This window comes from Mytilus californianus, unplaced genomic scaffold (genome assembly GCF_021869535.1).
Source record: "Mytilus californianus isolate M0D057914Y unplaced genomic scaffold, xbMytCali1.0.p SCAF_15, whole genome shotgun sequence".
Lineage (NCBI taxonomy): Eukaryota > Metazoa > Mollusca > Bivalvia > Mytilida > Mytilidae > Mytilus > Mytilus californianus.
The window spans coordinates 12298161-12315808 of NW_026262637.1; the positions used below are offsets into that span (position 1 = coordinate 12298161).

Here is a 17648-nt window from a genome sequence, read left to right on the forward strand (position 1 = left end):
TTTTTATCTTTAACTAATCAACTTGTATAATCATATAAGCATGGTCATATTCTGCTGAAATGTGCTGAATATTGTATAAAAATAAATTTCATACTTTCTAACTGTTGGTCATAAACAATTTTAAACCTTTAAAACACAATCAATAAATTCTTTCATTAAATAAAATTCCTTTTAGAAACAATAGAAAAATACACAAATCTATTCAATGTTACTGATTTGGAATGATTAAAAATTAAATCAAATAGTTGTCAGTAAACGTTTAAAAAAGAGTCTATTCAAGGGAGACAACAAAGCCAATCTGCCACGGTTTTCTCTATCCAATTAGACAAGGAAAATTAGCTACAAATTGGCTATTGTAATTTCAAATTATATACATTTTACAGACTTAAGAGGTATTGAGTGAAATTAAAGTATATATTCATCATTAAACACCATTTGAATGCATTTAAGTTGGTACGAGTTTACAATGGTATGAATTTACCGTGGTACGAGTTAGCAGTGGTACGAGTTTGCATTGGAACGAGTTTTTGTTTAGTGGTACGAGTTGACATTGGTACGAGTTTACAATGGTACGAGATAACTATAATTCCTTTGTACTCGTAACCTGGCAAAATATAAACTAGATTTATTCATTACAATGTTAGCCTGATTCAATGTACATCAAAATGTATGTTATGTAAATCCAAAGGACAAACAATGAGAGACGTATGCAACAAACATACATTGTTTGTACCTAAATAACTATAATATAGATGAGAGCATGTCATTGTTTTGTTCCTGTTAACATTGTCATTGATATTTTTCAAGAAAGTCTATGAGGCATAGCTTATGCATTCCTGTCATTACTACATAAGCATAATTACTGCTAAAATAATTCTCAGTATGATATACCTCTTGTAAGAAATCATTATAATTGTAGCAAGCACCAAAAAATCTCAAACAGATCACATTGAATCGTAATCCAAAAAATTATGACGTCTTGAATTAACCACCCCTTTTATTCTAAAACGATAATTGCGGTTGTAAACAGACTTTGGTTTATTCGCATGGCGATTACATATATAACTATATATTTTAAAAAGAAAATAGAGTTTTACCATGAATAGTTTCCTGCACGTAGTCTTTTTCAGTAAAATGTGCCTTGCAAACAACAGCTGATTGAGATGGACTCCACGATTTCATCGTGTTCTCGTCCAATCTGCGTATGGGCCATGGCGTTGATCCAACTTTTCCTTCTTTTTAAGTCATTTGGAAATGCATGTCCTCCTCTTAAATGACATCCAGGTACACAACAACAAGTACTTGGCATCGTTAATTAAAAATGCAACTGTAATAGTTGCACAGTGCAGAAACCGGAAGTTGAAGTACAGGATCGGCTACCACGGCGCCACCTATTCAGGAACGATAATTTGCTACTTTATATAACTGCGAAATAACAATAACGTTAGACGGGTTCGCGTGCATAAACAGAAATGCGCTTTAAATTGTATAATATAATTCATGTTCAGTCGACCTTTAATTATTATATCAACGACTGAAATGATTTATAAACATCTAGATTGCAGATAACACTCGAAATTAACCCGACCTCTTTCCACAAGGAGTTCAAATAATTCTAGTTTGTCAATCGGTTGACTGCTTATAATGTAAAATACAAATATATCAAAAGTTTTTAAAACTAACAAAACACAATGATCGTTTCTCTATTTCCCAATGTAAATGAAATGAGACAAAAAACATTTTATACCACAATAAGAAGAGGAGAGAATCAACATTTTCCGGATCTACTTGGAGCTAAATGACCCCCCACGTAGATAAGTTGGATATCGCGGAAAGAAATATTAACACGGCAGCTAGAAAGGCATTAAAGCACTGCCTTTAAAAATGATATTTTCTTGTTAATGACCTTGTTTCTGTTTCCAACCTAACATAAACGAAACATGTGGTGTTCAAGTGAATTTTTAAAGTGAATTAATGCATTTTTGTTAATAGTATTAAGGTGAAGGATAAAAAAGCTAGACTTCCAGTTTCTGATTTTTTTATTCTGACAACTTTGTTTCATTCTCAAAGTACCAAAATGGCTATCCATATCAATCTAATAGGGTCAGTTTTCAAATCTAAGCTTAATCTGTTCATTAACTTTCTAATGGTTCTTTCTGTAAAGTTTCAGACATAAACAGCTTTCCAACGCTCTGTGATGAAAACTCTCCGATTTGCTGGCAGTAGTTATTAATCTGTTCAGCTAATAACAAACTATCTAATCTAGCAGGTGCTGGTATGGGCTTGAACATCTTGTTGATGTCATCTTCAGGTAAAGGTTTCTCACCTCGAGCTTCTCTTGCTGTATTTTCTTGTTGCTAAAAAATATTTCAGTATTACATGATTAATCTGCATAAAAATCTTCCAAGATAGCTTTGAAAGTCTTTATCTATTCTCACAAAGAATCCCCCTTAAACCAGTGCTAGGGGTTGTCTTAACTTGTGTTTTGAGCTTTTGATTTTGCCATTTTATAAAGGACTTTCTGTTCTGAATTTCCCTTGGAGTTTGGTATTTTGTTATTCTACTGTTTGCAGTGAGGTCTGAGGTTTTTGTTTTTGTTCCTGTGAAAGTCTCACTGTGACTTTGAGATGAAGAAGAGCAATAAAAGGGATGTTCTTTTGCTTTTTGTGTTTTAAGGAATGCATATCGTGATTTTGTGTAATAGATGAATACCCTGTATCACTTCTTTTCTATCATATTTTTCAAGCAATTATGACAAGTTAGATTATTGTATTTAATTTAAAATCAAATGGTTTAATTTTGTTTGAAACAAAATCACAAGTTTACAGCAGTAAAACGATCATCTCTTTTGCCTCTCTAACAACAACAACAAATAATGTTGATAAATGTCAATGTGAATTTATTAGTAGCAAGAGTTGTTTCAAAACATAGAAATTGAGATACAGGAATATTTATTTCTTAAAAATTACCACAATAACATGTTATTTTTATGCACATGAAAATATTCCATAATGTATAATGAGTGGCCACTCCAAAAAAAATGTTCGAAAAAATGTGTGATTCCTACAAGGAAAACATGTGTCGTCTGCTGTATCCATATAATTTTAGCTGAAATGGTGAATTTCATGATTTGGTATGTCTAACCACAATAATCACTCAAATCAAAACTTTATGTCTTGAAGAAGAAGCTGTTTTGTGTTTGGTGGAATTTTGTGAAGCGCTTTTAAAGGAGACTGATTTAAAAATTCTTATAAGCTATATGTTTACTCTGTTAAGTTAATCAACTTGGGACATTTATGAAAAAACACCAATGTAAGTCAACTTTCTTGAAGAAGGTTAATTTGTCTATGTTAGTTATCTTGGTGTAATCAAGGGTGTACAGAATTTTACACCGTTGTTGAAATTCATACACCCTGAGGCGCACCCCTGATTACACCAAGATAACGAATTTATTTCTTATGAACAATTCCTTTACTCATTTTTAATCCGGGATGTAAAATTGAAAAATGTTAATGAAAAATTTCCAGTGTAACATTTTTTCAAATTTGATGTTGCTGTGTATTGTCAAATACTTTTTTTCTTTATTTTTGGGAAATTCAGAAGAAAAAAAAATTGTTCTTTTGAATTTTCAGGAAAACAAAATTTTTTTAATTTTTTTTTAAATTTTTTTACAAATTTTAATTTTTAATTATTTTTTTTTTTTTTTTGACATTTTATTTATTTTATTTTTTGTTTTTTTTTTGACATGTTATTTTTTTTTTTTTTATTTTGGCAAAATTTTATTTATCCAGGGGTGAACAAGGGTGGGGTGTTATTTACACCAGGGTAATTAACCAATCAGATTGCAGTATTTTTGCTGCATAAGAAATAAGATCTTTTATTTTCTATTTGTTAGAAGAATTAGAAGAATAACTCAGTTATAACTTTGATATATTTAACATAAAGCAACAAATTCAACTAATGTACCTAGATCTGTTTCAATCCTTCTGCATAATTTTAAAAGGGAACTACTATGTTGCTGCAAAATTTAGTAAGCAATAATAAAAGATATTTAATCAAAACAGTTCCAACAAAAATTTGGAATTTATTTCATAGGGTAAGTTGTGTCCAACAGATTTTTTAACTTCAGCAGCCTTAATATATGACAGAAATTTTTTCGTGTTGATATTTGTATTAATGAAGTTTAGTCTTGAATATATATATATATGATTCTGAATTTAATGTTCACGAACACTTTTAACACAAAAACAGTCATTTAAGGACTTCATCTAGTGTTACCCGAGCTAATTCAAACTAGGAAATATTTTTTTTAAAGGGATTATACTCCTATAAACCTACCCTCTTCAACAAGAACTGCTGTTTCTGTACAGATTGTTTATTATATTGTCTCTGGTAGTTAAGGAAACGATTGGCATCCATAGCAACCTCATCAACACAGTCCATTAACTGACGGAGATTTTTTTCTAACATTGAACTGAAAAAAAAAGAACATAATTAAGTTTAACATTGATCTGTCTGATATTCTCTTATAAATGCTATTCCAATTTTGAGGATGTATGCATGTTGGAAGTAAAACAGCAACTCTACATACAGTTTTATCTTGATTTAACATGTTCAAGATGGTTTTTTAATCATTTTAAAATTCATTTCAATGGTGAAATTGTTCCTCAATGCAGACAAATATATATGAATCAAGCATATAGATTAGACTGTTGGTTTTCTCGTTTGAATGGTTTTACACCAGTCATTTTTGAGGCCCTTTATAGCTTGCAGTTCCGTGTGAGCCAAGGCTCCATTTTGAAGACTGTACTTTGACCTATAATGGTTTACTTTTACAAATTGTGACTTGAATGGAGAGTTGTCTCATTGCATTCATACCACATCTTCTTATATCTATTGTTATGGTAAACAAATCACCACTAGTTATTCAAAGTATTGGAAATAGAAAGAAGGATCCAACAAATTCCCAAATTGTACAACTCATCACTGTTCAATAGTAAAGAAAAATTTAAAGTTCATTCAACACAATGAAAAATTCAAAGTATCTGTTATAAGAAGTAGGTATGTAACACAGGCTCTTTTCACAAAAAAATCTTACGAAAAAATTGTTTAGTTTAAACATATTTATTTATAGTGGATTGGGAAACAAGTGAATGCAACTTATATTAATCCCTTTCCACTTTGCTGCCTTGTAGCGACATCAGCCTGCCCTTTCTTCGAAATCTACAAGGGTGTCTTTTATGTGCAAGAGATATGGCTCTCTTTTAACACGGGTCAGCCATTTATCGTCCCCTTCAGAAGGACTATCATCGTTTCTCAAGACCATACTCGCAAATGGTGTCAAGGGAATTGTTTATAAGTTATACTGAAATGTTCATGACTTACAAGTATTTTATCTTGTAAGGTTTATTGTGAAATGAGTCGCAGATTCTAAACATGCTAACACATCACTTTTTGTTTCTTTAAAGCTGCTGACTCAATATGATTTTTTTTTCTATTTAGTAGTTTCTGAGAAAGTTGGATGAAAATAATAGTTGGACAAATGGACAGACACAGAGGTTGCAACATAGGTTCAACTCCTAGAGTGGGGTCAAATAATTTGACAAGTTCCTTATCTTCCTTACTTAAGTGTTTCCCCCAAGCATGTTTAGCATGGATAGATGCCATGCCCTTTTTAAATGACGCCATGCCCTTTTTTTGTCTTACTAAATGACGCCATGCCCTTTTTTCACTTCTTTGGATGACGCCATTGTCTCAAAAATGCCCTTTCTTCCTGTCTTCATGTTTCTGACAAGTTTATGACCCTCAGCTAATTAACATTTACAACAGGTGTTATAAAGTTGTGATAACAGTTAATCCGATTATCGCCATCGGATGGGTCACTAATCCATTAATTATTAATAAACCTCATAATTGACCACCATAATAATTTTCCCAAGTAAAATTAGTCAGTCGGCATTTTAATTTCAATATTTCTCAAGGCCAACGACCACAATTTGCAGTTCGTTTGTCGTAGTTTCGTCATTTGAACAAAATTGTTTTCCCCCGGACAGTTCGCTTTTTAATTTCAATATTTCTAAAACGATCACAATTTGCAGTTTGTTTGTCATAGTTTCGTCAAATGATCATATTTTCGTGATCCTTGGTTTAAACGTTCAATTTCGATTAAAAAGATAGAACTTTATTCAAAACGTTCAAAAATGTTTACACGAGTCAAACAGGTGCTTCCTTTACTGCGCATGTGTGAAAGTATTCCTATGAAGTTATAGACACTAAAACGTAAAATACCGAATAAATTTAGTTAAAAATAAATGAGAGAGACAAATATAGTTCTTACTAAGCAAATCAAATTCAAAAAATGATAATTTACTGCCTTTTTTTAAAAACGAACCAATCCGTAGATGAATCCGGATTCATCCTGAATTTATTATCTACTTGTCACTTCCCGTTTACATTTCATTTGTAAATCGAAAGTAAACGTGATCAATTCTCGATTAATTTACAATTTACAGTTATTAGAATCGTTCCAATTATAATTTGTACAATTCCTTTGTTCCAACTTTATAGAAATGAATTCTAAATATCGATCTAAACATTTTATAAGGATATTGATTATGCAGTGTAATAGTCTTACAAAGTTCTACAAGTTCATTTATACTGTGAATCCTGGTTTAAAAAAAAGGGGCCCAACTTTTGTTGATCAGGACTGTCCCCTGAAACTAATTGAAGTGAAATTTTGAACTAGATTTTCAGATCTTATATCCTAATCTTTATATTTAATTGCCACATCAGTCAAATCATATAATTACTGCCTAGTAAATTTATGCCTTAGTCCTTCAAAGTCTGACAAAGATGTATAGCTAGTAATATACATACATCTTTGGTCACTTGCTCTTACCCGAAATAATGTTGATTTTCATCTTTATTCAAAGATACATATATACAATATTATTTTGAAACAATACACTTGCTATCTTGAGTTCTGATTCCATCAACAACTGCCAGTCCATACTTTACCAATGCAATATGACAATTTATTGCCTTTCTTGTTTTCAGCATACTGTAGGAGCCCTTTTGTTAATTTTCCATACACTGTAGGTGCCCTTTTTATAAATTTTTGCGGGCTCTAGATGCCCTTTTTCAATTAAGTTACCATGCCCTTTTTGTGTGATAGGGGAAACACTACTTACTCAGTCATAATATTAATGTTTTTGTCTAGAGTTATCTCCCTTACCTAGTTGCCAGATCAAGATAATTAAATTTATCTTCATCAGTAGTTTTTTCTTCAACTTCACACAACAAGGCGTTGGTCAGATGAGAATTCTTCACATAGATTGGGATTTCTTCAAACATTTTTTCAAAGCTGATATTTGACTCTTTAATAGAGTCTGGACTGTAATCTCCATTTCTATAGAAGTCCATCATTTCTCTGGTCAATCTGTACGCCTTTAATGCTAAATATCCCTGTGTTGTACGTAAAGGATCTGAAATGTTATAATTCAAATACATGAACATTAATTTGAATAAAATACTTCGCTAGGGGCAGCTTGATACGACCGCAGAGGTCGAACCCTGAACAGTTGGGGCAAGTATGGACACAACATTCAAGCTTGATACACACTGAATTTGGATTGTGATTAAATATTTGACACAGCATAGGTTTCTGACTCAGAATGAATGTGGTCTAAGAACTTATAAATTATTAATTGACCTATTCAAACCATATCATTATTATTTGTTTTTACATATAAATCAGAAATAACCAATTTAAAATGGAAAATTTTAAAGAAAAAAAAAGGAAAAAAAAAATCCCTCCCCCCAAATTTTTTGAACCCCCTTATGATTCATCACCCCCAAACTCAATCTAAGCCTTCCCTTTATGGTATGGTACCTTGCAGTACAATTTCAGAGAGATCCATACACTTGAACACAAGTTATTGTCTGGAAACTAGAAAAATGCTTGTTTTTTTGCCCCTTTTTGGCCCCAAATTCCTAAACGTTTAGGGCAATTACCCCCAAACTCTAACCCAGCTTTCCCTTTGTGATATGGAACCTTGTAGTACAATTTCATAAAGATCCATACACTTATACACAAGTTATTGTCCTGAAACTAGAAAAATGCGTTTTTTGCCCCTTTTTGGCCCCTAATTCCTAAAATTTTGAGGCAATTACCCCCAAAATCAATCCCAGCCTTCCCTTTGTGGTATGGTACCGTGTAGTACAATTTCAGAGAGATCCATACACTTGAACACAAGTTATTGTCATGAAACTAGAAAAATGCTTGTTTTTTTACCCTTTTTTGGCCCCTAATTCCTAAAATTTTGAGGCAATTACCCCCAAAATCAATCCCAGCATTCCCTTTGTGATATGGAACCTTGTAGTACAATTTCATAACGATCCATACACTTAAACACACGTTATTGTCTGGAAACTAGAAAAATGCTTATTTTTGACCCCTTTTTGGCCCCTTATTCCTAAACCTTTTGAGCAATTACCCCCAAACTCAATTCTAGCTTTACCTTTGTGATATGGAACCTTGTAGTACAATTTCATAAAGATCCATACACTTAAACACACGTTATTGTCTGGAAACTAGAAAACGGCTTATTTTTGGCCCCTTTTTGGCCCCTTATTCCTAAACATATTGGACAATTACCCCCAAACTCAATTCAAGCTTTTCCTTTGAGATATGGAACCTTGTAGTACAATTTCAGAAAGATCCATACACTTACACACATGTTATTGTCATGAAACTAGAAAATGCTTGTTTTTTTCCCCTTTTTTGGCCCCTAATTCCCAAAATTTTGAGGCAATTACCCCCAAAATCAATCCCAGCATTCCCTTTGTGATATGGAACCCTGTGGTACAATGTCAGAGAGATCCATACACTTACACACAAGTTATGTCTGGAAGTTACAAAAATGTTTATTTTTGGCCCCTAATTCCTTAACTGTTGGTACCATAACCCCCAAAATCAATCCCAACCTTCCTTTTGTGGTATTGAACCTTATGGTAAAATTTCATAAAGATCCATTCACTTAAACTAAAGTTAGAGTGCGAAAACCAATGTGTCTTCGGACGACGACGACTACGCCAACGTCATACCAATATACGACCACAAAATTTTTTTGCAGTCGTATAAAAATAATTCCTCAGGCTGAAATGTCACATAAGTATATCTTGGTATTTATAAACTGAATTCAGTTAGTGATCAAAAGGTTTGAAAAATATATGTACATATTTATCAGAAATCTCCTTCCTCTCCTTTTATAATTACATGAATTAATCAAAATCAGTTCAAACTGTTATTCTACATGTAATACAAGTGCATGAAAATTCACATGTTTCTCTTTGTTTGAATAAGACCAATACCTTGTCTCGACCTGCATCACTGCATGCACTTGATTGAGGTAACATGTAATTTTCCTTGTATATTTGTGTTATTGGGTTGTTGTTTCATTGACCTTTATTCCGTATGTTTACCCCTTAGGTTGAATTTTAAAATACTACATTTTTTTAAGTTGGTTAAATAAAAGCTGCTTACAAAAGTGTTTGATTTACAATTGTGGACTCTAACTGAGTCGTAAGTGATGGATGACAATTAGAAATGAGAGGAGAGGTGTAAGGATATAATGGTAACCTTACCATAAATAAGAACAACAGATTCCTCTATATTGTCTTGGTAATTGAACTGAGAGTCTAATAATGGTCTGTTGATGAAAGACCCAAAGTATGTACTCTGATACCATCCAACATGTAAATGGTCTATGTTTACATGTCGTAGATTTCTCATCATTTCCATCTGGTATTGAACTACAAAATAATCCATTAATATACATGATAAATGTGGTAATTATTGCATGTGAGAGAAATATGATGTCAAATCAAAACAACAAAATATTCAATATAACATATCATATACTGGTCAGGTTTAATACTCATAATAAACTATGTACAATGTATAACAGTAAGATGAGTTGCAATCATGCAATGAAACTTATTGGTAAAATATATGAAACCAAAACCTGAATAAGGTGATGTTTGGATGTTCATTCATTTTTCTACAAAGCCTGAAGGTAAGTAGACAGAGGACAGAGAAAATGTTAGTGATAAACAAATTATTGACATGTAGGGTGACATCTGTTCTACTTTCATTTTTTTACATTTTGATGCTGCTTAGGTATAGTACATAAATTTTTCTATATATGTGTTTTGCCATGACAAAAACTAATATTATACAGATACCATGAGTACTGATCATGCCCCTCTATTTTCATATCCTAGCTAGAACACTGTTTGAAGGTGGCCATGTTGCTTGGATGGTGGCAAAGTCAGATTTCTTTTTCTTTGCAAGGTTTTATAGTTTGTGGCATAACTGAATATAGTTTTCAACCAATGTTGATTGCTTTGCCAAGGGTATAATCAGATATTAATTTTAACCTCCAACTTCCATGACTTCAGATTTATTTAAATTTTTACAGAAGATATACAAATTTTACAGACACATTAGAGATTTTTGAGAACAGACAATCCATAATGGACTGCTCATACTGGAACTATGATGCAAATGACACAAAATATCAATACATACCCTCATTAAATTCTTCTTCATCATTGTGCCTGGGGAAAGGAAAGCAGTTGGTGATTTCCAACTTGTTGTCAACAACTAGACCTAACAAGACACCTTGGACAAGATCTGTTCCACCAGCAGCTTCTTCTTGACAATGCTTAACGATCTTCAATACAACCTACAATGTAATAAAGTAAAATATATGAATGTATTCTCAGTTGGTCCATCTCACACATCACAAGGAATGTTATATATCTGTGCGGGAAAGAAAAGAATATGTTTGCAATAATGAACTCAGCCATCAGATCAGACAAGTCATTCAAATTCGTGTGTATTCTTCCTGCTTAATAACAAGTGTTGAGTTTTTAATGATGTACCAAATGAAGTTATGAACATCTGAAATTGTAAGTTTTGCAAAAAATATGTATATAAAAAATCGAAAACCAAGTCTCACAGATATTTTTATAAAAAGGAAAGAAAACAGTACGGTAAAAATTATTTTAGTTGAATTATCAAATGCTGAGACAACTTCAGATATGTGCCTATTTGACTTTTTATAGGTACCAAACTGACCAGATGCCGATTTAACTTGTACCTGATCAGTTAGTTTAAACATATTTCTTTATAGTGTATTGGGAAACAAGTTATTGCAACTTATATTAATCCCTTTCAACTGTGCGGGTGCGAGTGCTGCCTTGTAGTGGCATTAGCCTGCTCTTTTTGGAAATCTACAAGGGTGTCTTTTACGTGCAAGAGATATGGCTCTCTCTTAACACGGGTCAGCCATTTATCGTCCCCTTCTGACGGACTATCATCGTTTCTCAAGACCATATTCGCAAATGGTGTCAAGGGAGAGCCGAAAATTCAGTCCCTGAAATTTTCACCCCAGAACGTGGATCGAACCAGGAACCTTTGTGTTAGTAGTCTGATGCGCGAACCACTACACCTGATCAGTTTTACTCAGCAACACTTGAGTTCATATCCAGTGTTACATTTGTATACTAAATAAAGAAAATCCTTCAGCACTCAATAATATTGACATGTGGCGACTCCACATTGTCCTGTTGAAATTCATTATTTATGTTAAAGACTGAAACAATCTTGAAAACAACATAAGATTTAATTTAGTTCAAATAATTATGACATCTAGAAAGGCTATTTTATTTTTTGTCTTTGACCAGGAACTTGCAGGAAGGCATTACAGAAAAGAATTAAAATATCCTATCTAGTGGTCATAATAATGACTAGATTTTATTATGACTCAAAAATAGACCCAAACTCTTTAGATTGTATAAGCATGGAAGTAATGTTTAAAAGGAATAACAACGTCGTCACTTCAAATGTTTCATCTGCGTTACCGCCCATCTTTCGATAACTCGTTAATTGGTTTATATGGCATGGTAATTGACTCTCCGCATGTGATCGATCAAATCCCTGACACTTTCCGGTTAGTATCGTGTTCACGAAAATATATGAACAGACCGGTTGTTGTCATATACAGTGATTTTGCTAGCGCTCGTCATTTTCGTCATTTACGAAACGGTTTTCAAAATGACGAAAGTCTTTCATATCAATTTCGTCACTTAAATTTGAAAAGTGTAAAAATACTATAATTCTACCTGTCTTCATGTTTCTGACAAGTTTATGACCCCCAGCTAATTAACATTTACAACAGGTGTTATAAGTTGTGATTACAGGTAATCCGCTTATTGCCATCAGATGGGTCACCAATCCGTTAATTATTAATAAACCTCATAATTGACCATCATAATTATTTTTCCCAGTAAAATCAGTCCGCATTTCAATTTCAATATTTCTCAAACGACCACAATTTGCAGTTCGTTTGTCGTAGTTTCGTCATTTGAACAAAATTGTTTCCCCTCGGACATTTCGCATTTTAATTTCAATATTTCTCAATCGATCACAATTTGCAGTTCTTTTGTCATAGTTTCGTCATATGAACGTATTTTCATCAAAAACTTTCGACAATTTCTATTTAAAAGATAGAACTTTATTCAAAACGTTTAGAAATGTTTTCACGAGTCAAACAGGTGCTTCCTTTACTATGTACTGTGCATGCGTGAAAGTATTCTTAAGAATTTATAGGCACTAAAACGTAAAATACGAAATCATTTAGTATCAAATTAAACGAGAGAGACAAATATATTTCTTACTAAGCAAATTTAATTTAAAAAATGATAATTTTCTGCCTCTTTTTAAACACGAACTATCCGTAGATGAATCTGGATTCATTCTGAATTTATTATCCACTTGTCACTTCCCGTTTTCATTTCATTTGAAAATCGAAAGTAAACGTGATTTATTCTTGATTAATTTACAATTTACAGTCATTAGAATTGTTCCAATAAGGATTTGTACAAATCCTTGGTTCCAACTTTATAGAAATGAATTCCAAATATCGATTTTAACGTTTTTATAGGGATAATGATTATGCAGTGAAATAGTCGTTACAAGTTCATTTATGATGTGATTCCTGGTTTTAAAAAAATGGAACCCAAATTTTGTTGATCAGGAATGTCCCCTGAAACTAACTGAAGTGAAATTGTAAACTAGATTTCCAGACCCTATATCCTAATCTTCATATTTAAGCGCCACGTCCGTTAAATCATGCAATAACTGACTCATACATGTATATACATACAAAGTAACCCGAATAGTTCAAACTTACATTCCGCTCCCGAATAGAGGCATTCGTTCAATGTTGTAGTCTATCTATTCCTTTTTATGTCTTTTTCGATCTTGATAGTTTAAGCCGCCAGTTATCACATATGATATTGGTGAAACACAGTGGATCATGTTATATTTTAATATTTAAAAATAGTTAAGAAGCCATTTCTGAAAGTTTTGAAGATGATTGTACAAAAAATATGTTTCGACCCCCTTTTCTTAAATACGAATAATCAAAATCTTTCTTGTATACCAGTCAATTAAAATATTCACATTTTTACACGTTTCTATTCCTTAATTTGTACATAAACTAATTCATATGAAATAGATTTGCGGTTAGCAAGATAGCGTCAAGCTCATTTTGTTTGATTGTTTTTCTTTTTGTTGTTATGTGTACTAGTATATTCAATTGTAAAAAATTTTTAAAAAGATATAAATTCAACATGTTTTACAAACTTATTATCCCGATTTGAATTGTCCAGTTTCAATAAGGTAATCAATGACATTTGCTACAAAGGCATACATCTAAAACACTTGAAAGTAAATATCCTTTTATAAATCTCGATAAACTTGTGACATTTCAACAGTAAAATAATCTATGTCTAGATTTGTCTACATTATTTTGTTAAACATCATGGGAAACATGATCGCTTCATCTGTATTACCTGTTTTACTCGGGATCAGCTTTCAATCGGATAATACTTTTAGATCAATTTAAAACAAACAGTAATAAAATGCTTTGCTGGGCGCAGCTTGATACGACCGCAGAGGTCGAACCCTGAACAGTTGGGGCAAGTATGGACACAACATTCAAGCTTGATACAGCTCTGAATTTGGATTGTGATTAAATATTTGACACAGCATAGTTTTTTGACACAGAAAGAATGTGGTCTAAGAATTTGAATTTTTTTAATTTACCTATTATGGTCCAATGTCCAAAATCAAAATACATGGTTAGATTCAGCATATCAAAGAACCCCATATATTCAATTTTTTTTAAAATCAAACTAAGTTTAATTTTGGACCCTTTGGACCTTAATGTAGACCAATTTAAAAAACGGGACCCAAAATTAAAAATATAAATACATGGTTAGATTTGGAATATCAAAGAACCCCAATAATTCAATTTTTGATGAAATCAAACAAAGTTTAATTTTGGACCCTTTTGACCTCAATATGAACTAATTTGATAGTGGGGCCCACAAATAAAAAATCTAAATACATGGTTAAATTCAGCATATCAAAGAACCCCATATATTCAATTTTTGTTGAAATCAAACAAAGTTTAATTTTGGACCCCAACTGGGACAAACTTGAAAACTGGGCCCATAATCAAAAATCTAAACACATGTTTAGATTCAGCATATCAAAGAACCCCAGGAATTCAATTTTTGTTGAAATCAAACTATGTTTAATTTTGGACCCTTTGGACCTTAATGTAGACCAATTTAAAAAACAGGACCCAAAATTTAAAATCTAAATACACGGTTAGATTTTGCATATCAAAGAACCCCAATGATTCAATTTTTGATGAAATCAAACGAAGTTTAATTTTGGACCCTTTTGACCTCAATATGAACCAATTTGATAGCGGGGCCCACAAATAAAAAATCTAAATACATGGTTAGATTCAGCATATCAAAGAACCCCATATATTCAATTTTTGTTGAAATCAAACAGAGTTTAATTTTGAACCCTTTGGACCTTAATGTAGACCAATTTGAAAACTGGACCCAAAATTAAAAATCTAAATAAACGGTTAGATTCGGCATAACAAATAAATAAATGTGGTCAAAGATTTTACAAATCTAATGCGCCATACTGTGCAATTAAAGATTACTTCTTGAAATTTTTCAATTTTTGAAATTTGAAAAAAAAAAAAATAATATTTGAAGAATAATTCTTTTTAATTTCTGAAATCTGAAATGAGAAAAAATTGACCCCCCACAATTTCTTTTTACTCCACCCCCCCCCTTTTTTTCCCCCAAAAAATTCTTTCCCTCAAGATATGGTCATAATCTCAATTCAAATTTCCAATGGAGTTTGCAACCATAATTACCCATTTAAATTTACCATAGTGCTAACGTAATCTATTTTATAATAGAATTTAAAATAAAGTGTCAAATCTTTCATATGGTTTTTTTTGTAAAAAAAAAAGATGCAACATTTGCAGATATTTTTACTGGTCTTCCTTTATAAATATGCATTTCTTTAAACATAATTTAAAAGCAGTGTAAGGGAAGTAACCAAAACGTTGTATTTGGATTACCTCCCTTACACTGTTTTAAATTATCTTAATTGTTCATTAACCATTACTTTATACATAATTTAAAAGCAGTGTAAGAGAGGTAATTTCAGTGATGTATTTGATTTATCTCCCTTACACTGCTTTAAATTATGTTTTGTACTAAAGTATTTGTCTATTAACCAGGACAACCTTGTTTTTCCCCCTTTTTTGCCCCTAATTGCTAAACGGTTTGAGCCATAACCCCCCAAAGCAAATTCTAACCATCCCTTTGTGGTATGGAAACTTGTAGTATAATTTCAGAGAGATCCATACACCATTCCACAATTATTGTCTGGAAACTAGAAAATGCTTATTTTTGGCCCCTAATTCCTTAACTGTTGGTACCATAACCCCCCAAAACAATCCCAACCTTCCTTTTGTGGTATTGAACCTTATGGTAAAATTTCATAGAGATCCATTCACTTTAACTAAAGTTAGAGTGCGAAAACCAATGTGTCTTCGGACGACGACGACACCGGACAACGACACCGGACGACGACGACGCCAACGTCATACCAATATACGACCACAAAATTTTTTTGCGGTCGTATAAAAACCAAAAATATGCCAAAATAAATACAATTTTCCATGTTAAACTGTTGTAGTTTAAACAATTCTCGTCCGTTTTTCAAGTTTTTTTCACCATTCGATTTCTTTCTAAAGGTAGAATTCTTATATGATACAGCGCCACCTTGATATTAATAAACTAGGGATTTCCCACAGGTGCGCTATAATAACTGGACTCGATAAAACCGTGTGACTTATAAGAAATTCCAGATGCCATTTTACAACCGCAGTATCACAGATAGTAACCAAAGGGGTCTTGCCGCTCAGGCTATAATTGGATAAAATCATATGACTTTAGTACAGAGCTCTGCAGGCCATTAATACATGCTAATTAGTCGTTCTTATTCCTTGTTATTCAAGCAATAAGCAATTGATACAAAGTAATAGAAAAGTATTGTTTTAGGCCCCTTTCTGGCCCCTAATTCCTAAACAGTTAGCGCCATAACCCCCAAAATCAATCCCAACCTTCCTTTTTTGGTATGGAACCTTGTGGTACAATTTCAGAAAGATCCATACACTAACACACAAGTTATTGTCTGGAAACTAGAAAAATGCTTATTTGGACCAAGGCTTCCAAAACGGTCATATATGCCGGACATTTGTATAATGTCCAGTAAAAGTCTGGATGGGAAAAGCATGAAACGGTCATCTACTTTTTAGTTTTCAAGGCTTTCTTAAGAGACGGTCATTTTAACATAATTCGCGATCTTTTTGACCCAACATTTTGCCTTTAACAGCCACACATTTCCGGTCATAAAAGTGACATGATCATTAAGTACTATCAAAACAACCCCTACTTTAATACCTTCTCATTTTAATCAAAACTAATTAGTTGTCCAACAGCTGAAATTTACCTGTTCAGGTGACAGGTAAACTATTTTGAACCGGACATTGATCGGTCTATTCAAAGTTATTTTCTTACATTTCAGCGGTTTGCATCTAATTAATTTAGTCAAAAAGATTTAAATTATCAGAAATAAGTTTACAAATATGATTTGATGAAAAAATTAAAAAGGTGAAAATGAAAAATCGTCATAACCACGTTGTTTGAACCAGTGACATGTCTCTGTTTGAACTAGTACAGGTGTGACATTTAATTATGCATCCTAATTTCTTCAAAAAATGCTTGAATTGTCATTGATACCTTTATCTCACTTTTATTTCGAATATATTCTTGAAGAAATAATGTAGAAAGAGCTACATGTACTTACACTCATTCATGCTTTGCAAACGTACACGGAATTTACGTATCCGTCTCTGGTCCATGTTTTACCATTGTCAAGATAACATCCGGCAATAAATTTAAAAACGAAAGTAAAGTTTTTGACAACGTTATTTTGCACAAATAAAGAGTCTAAGGCAGATATAAGTACGCTGGTGTTGCACACTTCGAATGATGCTCTGCCAATTTAACAGTTTACGTCAGAACTTCAAATTTGAATCAAAGAAAGTTTAATTTCGTTTTTTTTAATGTCAATCATTGGGATGGCCAACTCGGCAACTGATTACCATAACTGCCTTTTGTTTATTTTGTCT

At 32.4% G+C, this 17648-nt stretch overlaps 1 protein-coding gene across 1 annotated transcript in view; it reads right to left on the reverse strand.

Moving 5' to 3' along the window:
* Positions 1 to 2021: 2021 nt before the first annotated feature.
* LOC127725425 (eukaryotic translation initiation factor 3 subunit H-A-like) overlaps positions 2022 to 17648 on the reverse strand; it is a 29362-nt gene continuing 13735 nt past the window's right edge. Inside the window, exons 2-6 of the mRNA XM_052232358.1 lie at positions 10592 to 10748; positions 9646 to 9813; positions 7235 to 7484; positions 4339 to 4474; positions 2022 to 2357 (exon numbers count right to left, since the gene is read on the reverse strand). Of these exons, the coding sequence (XP_052088318.1) occupies positions 2136 to 2357; positions 4339 to 4474; positions 7235 to 7484; positions 9646 to 9813; positions 10592 to 10748 (933 nt within the window). The 3' untranslated portion in view covers positions 2022 to 2135. The remainder of the gene's footprint in view (positions 2358 to 4338; positions 4475 to 7234; positions 7485 to 9645; positions 9814 to 10591; positions 10749 to 17648) is intronic.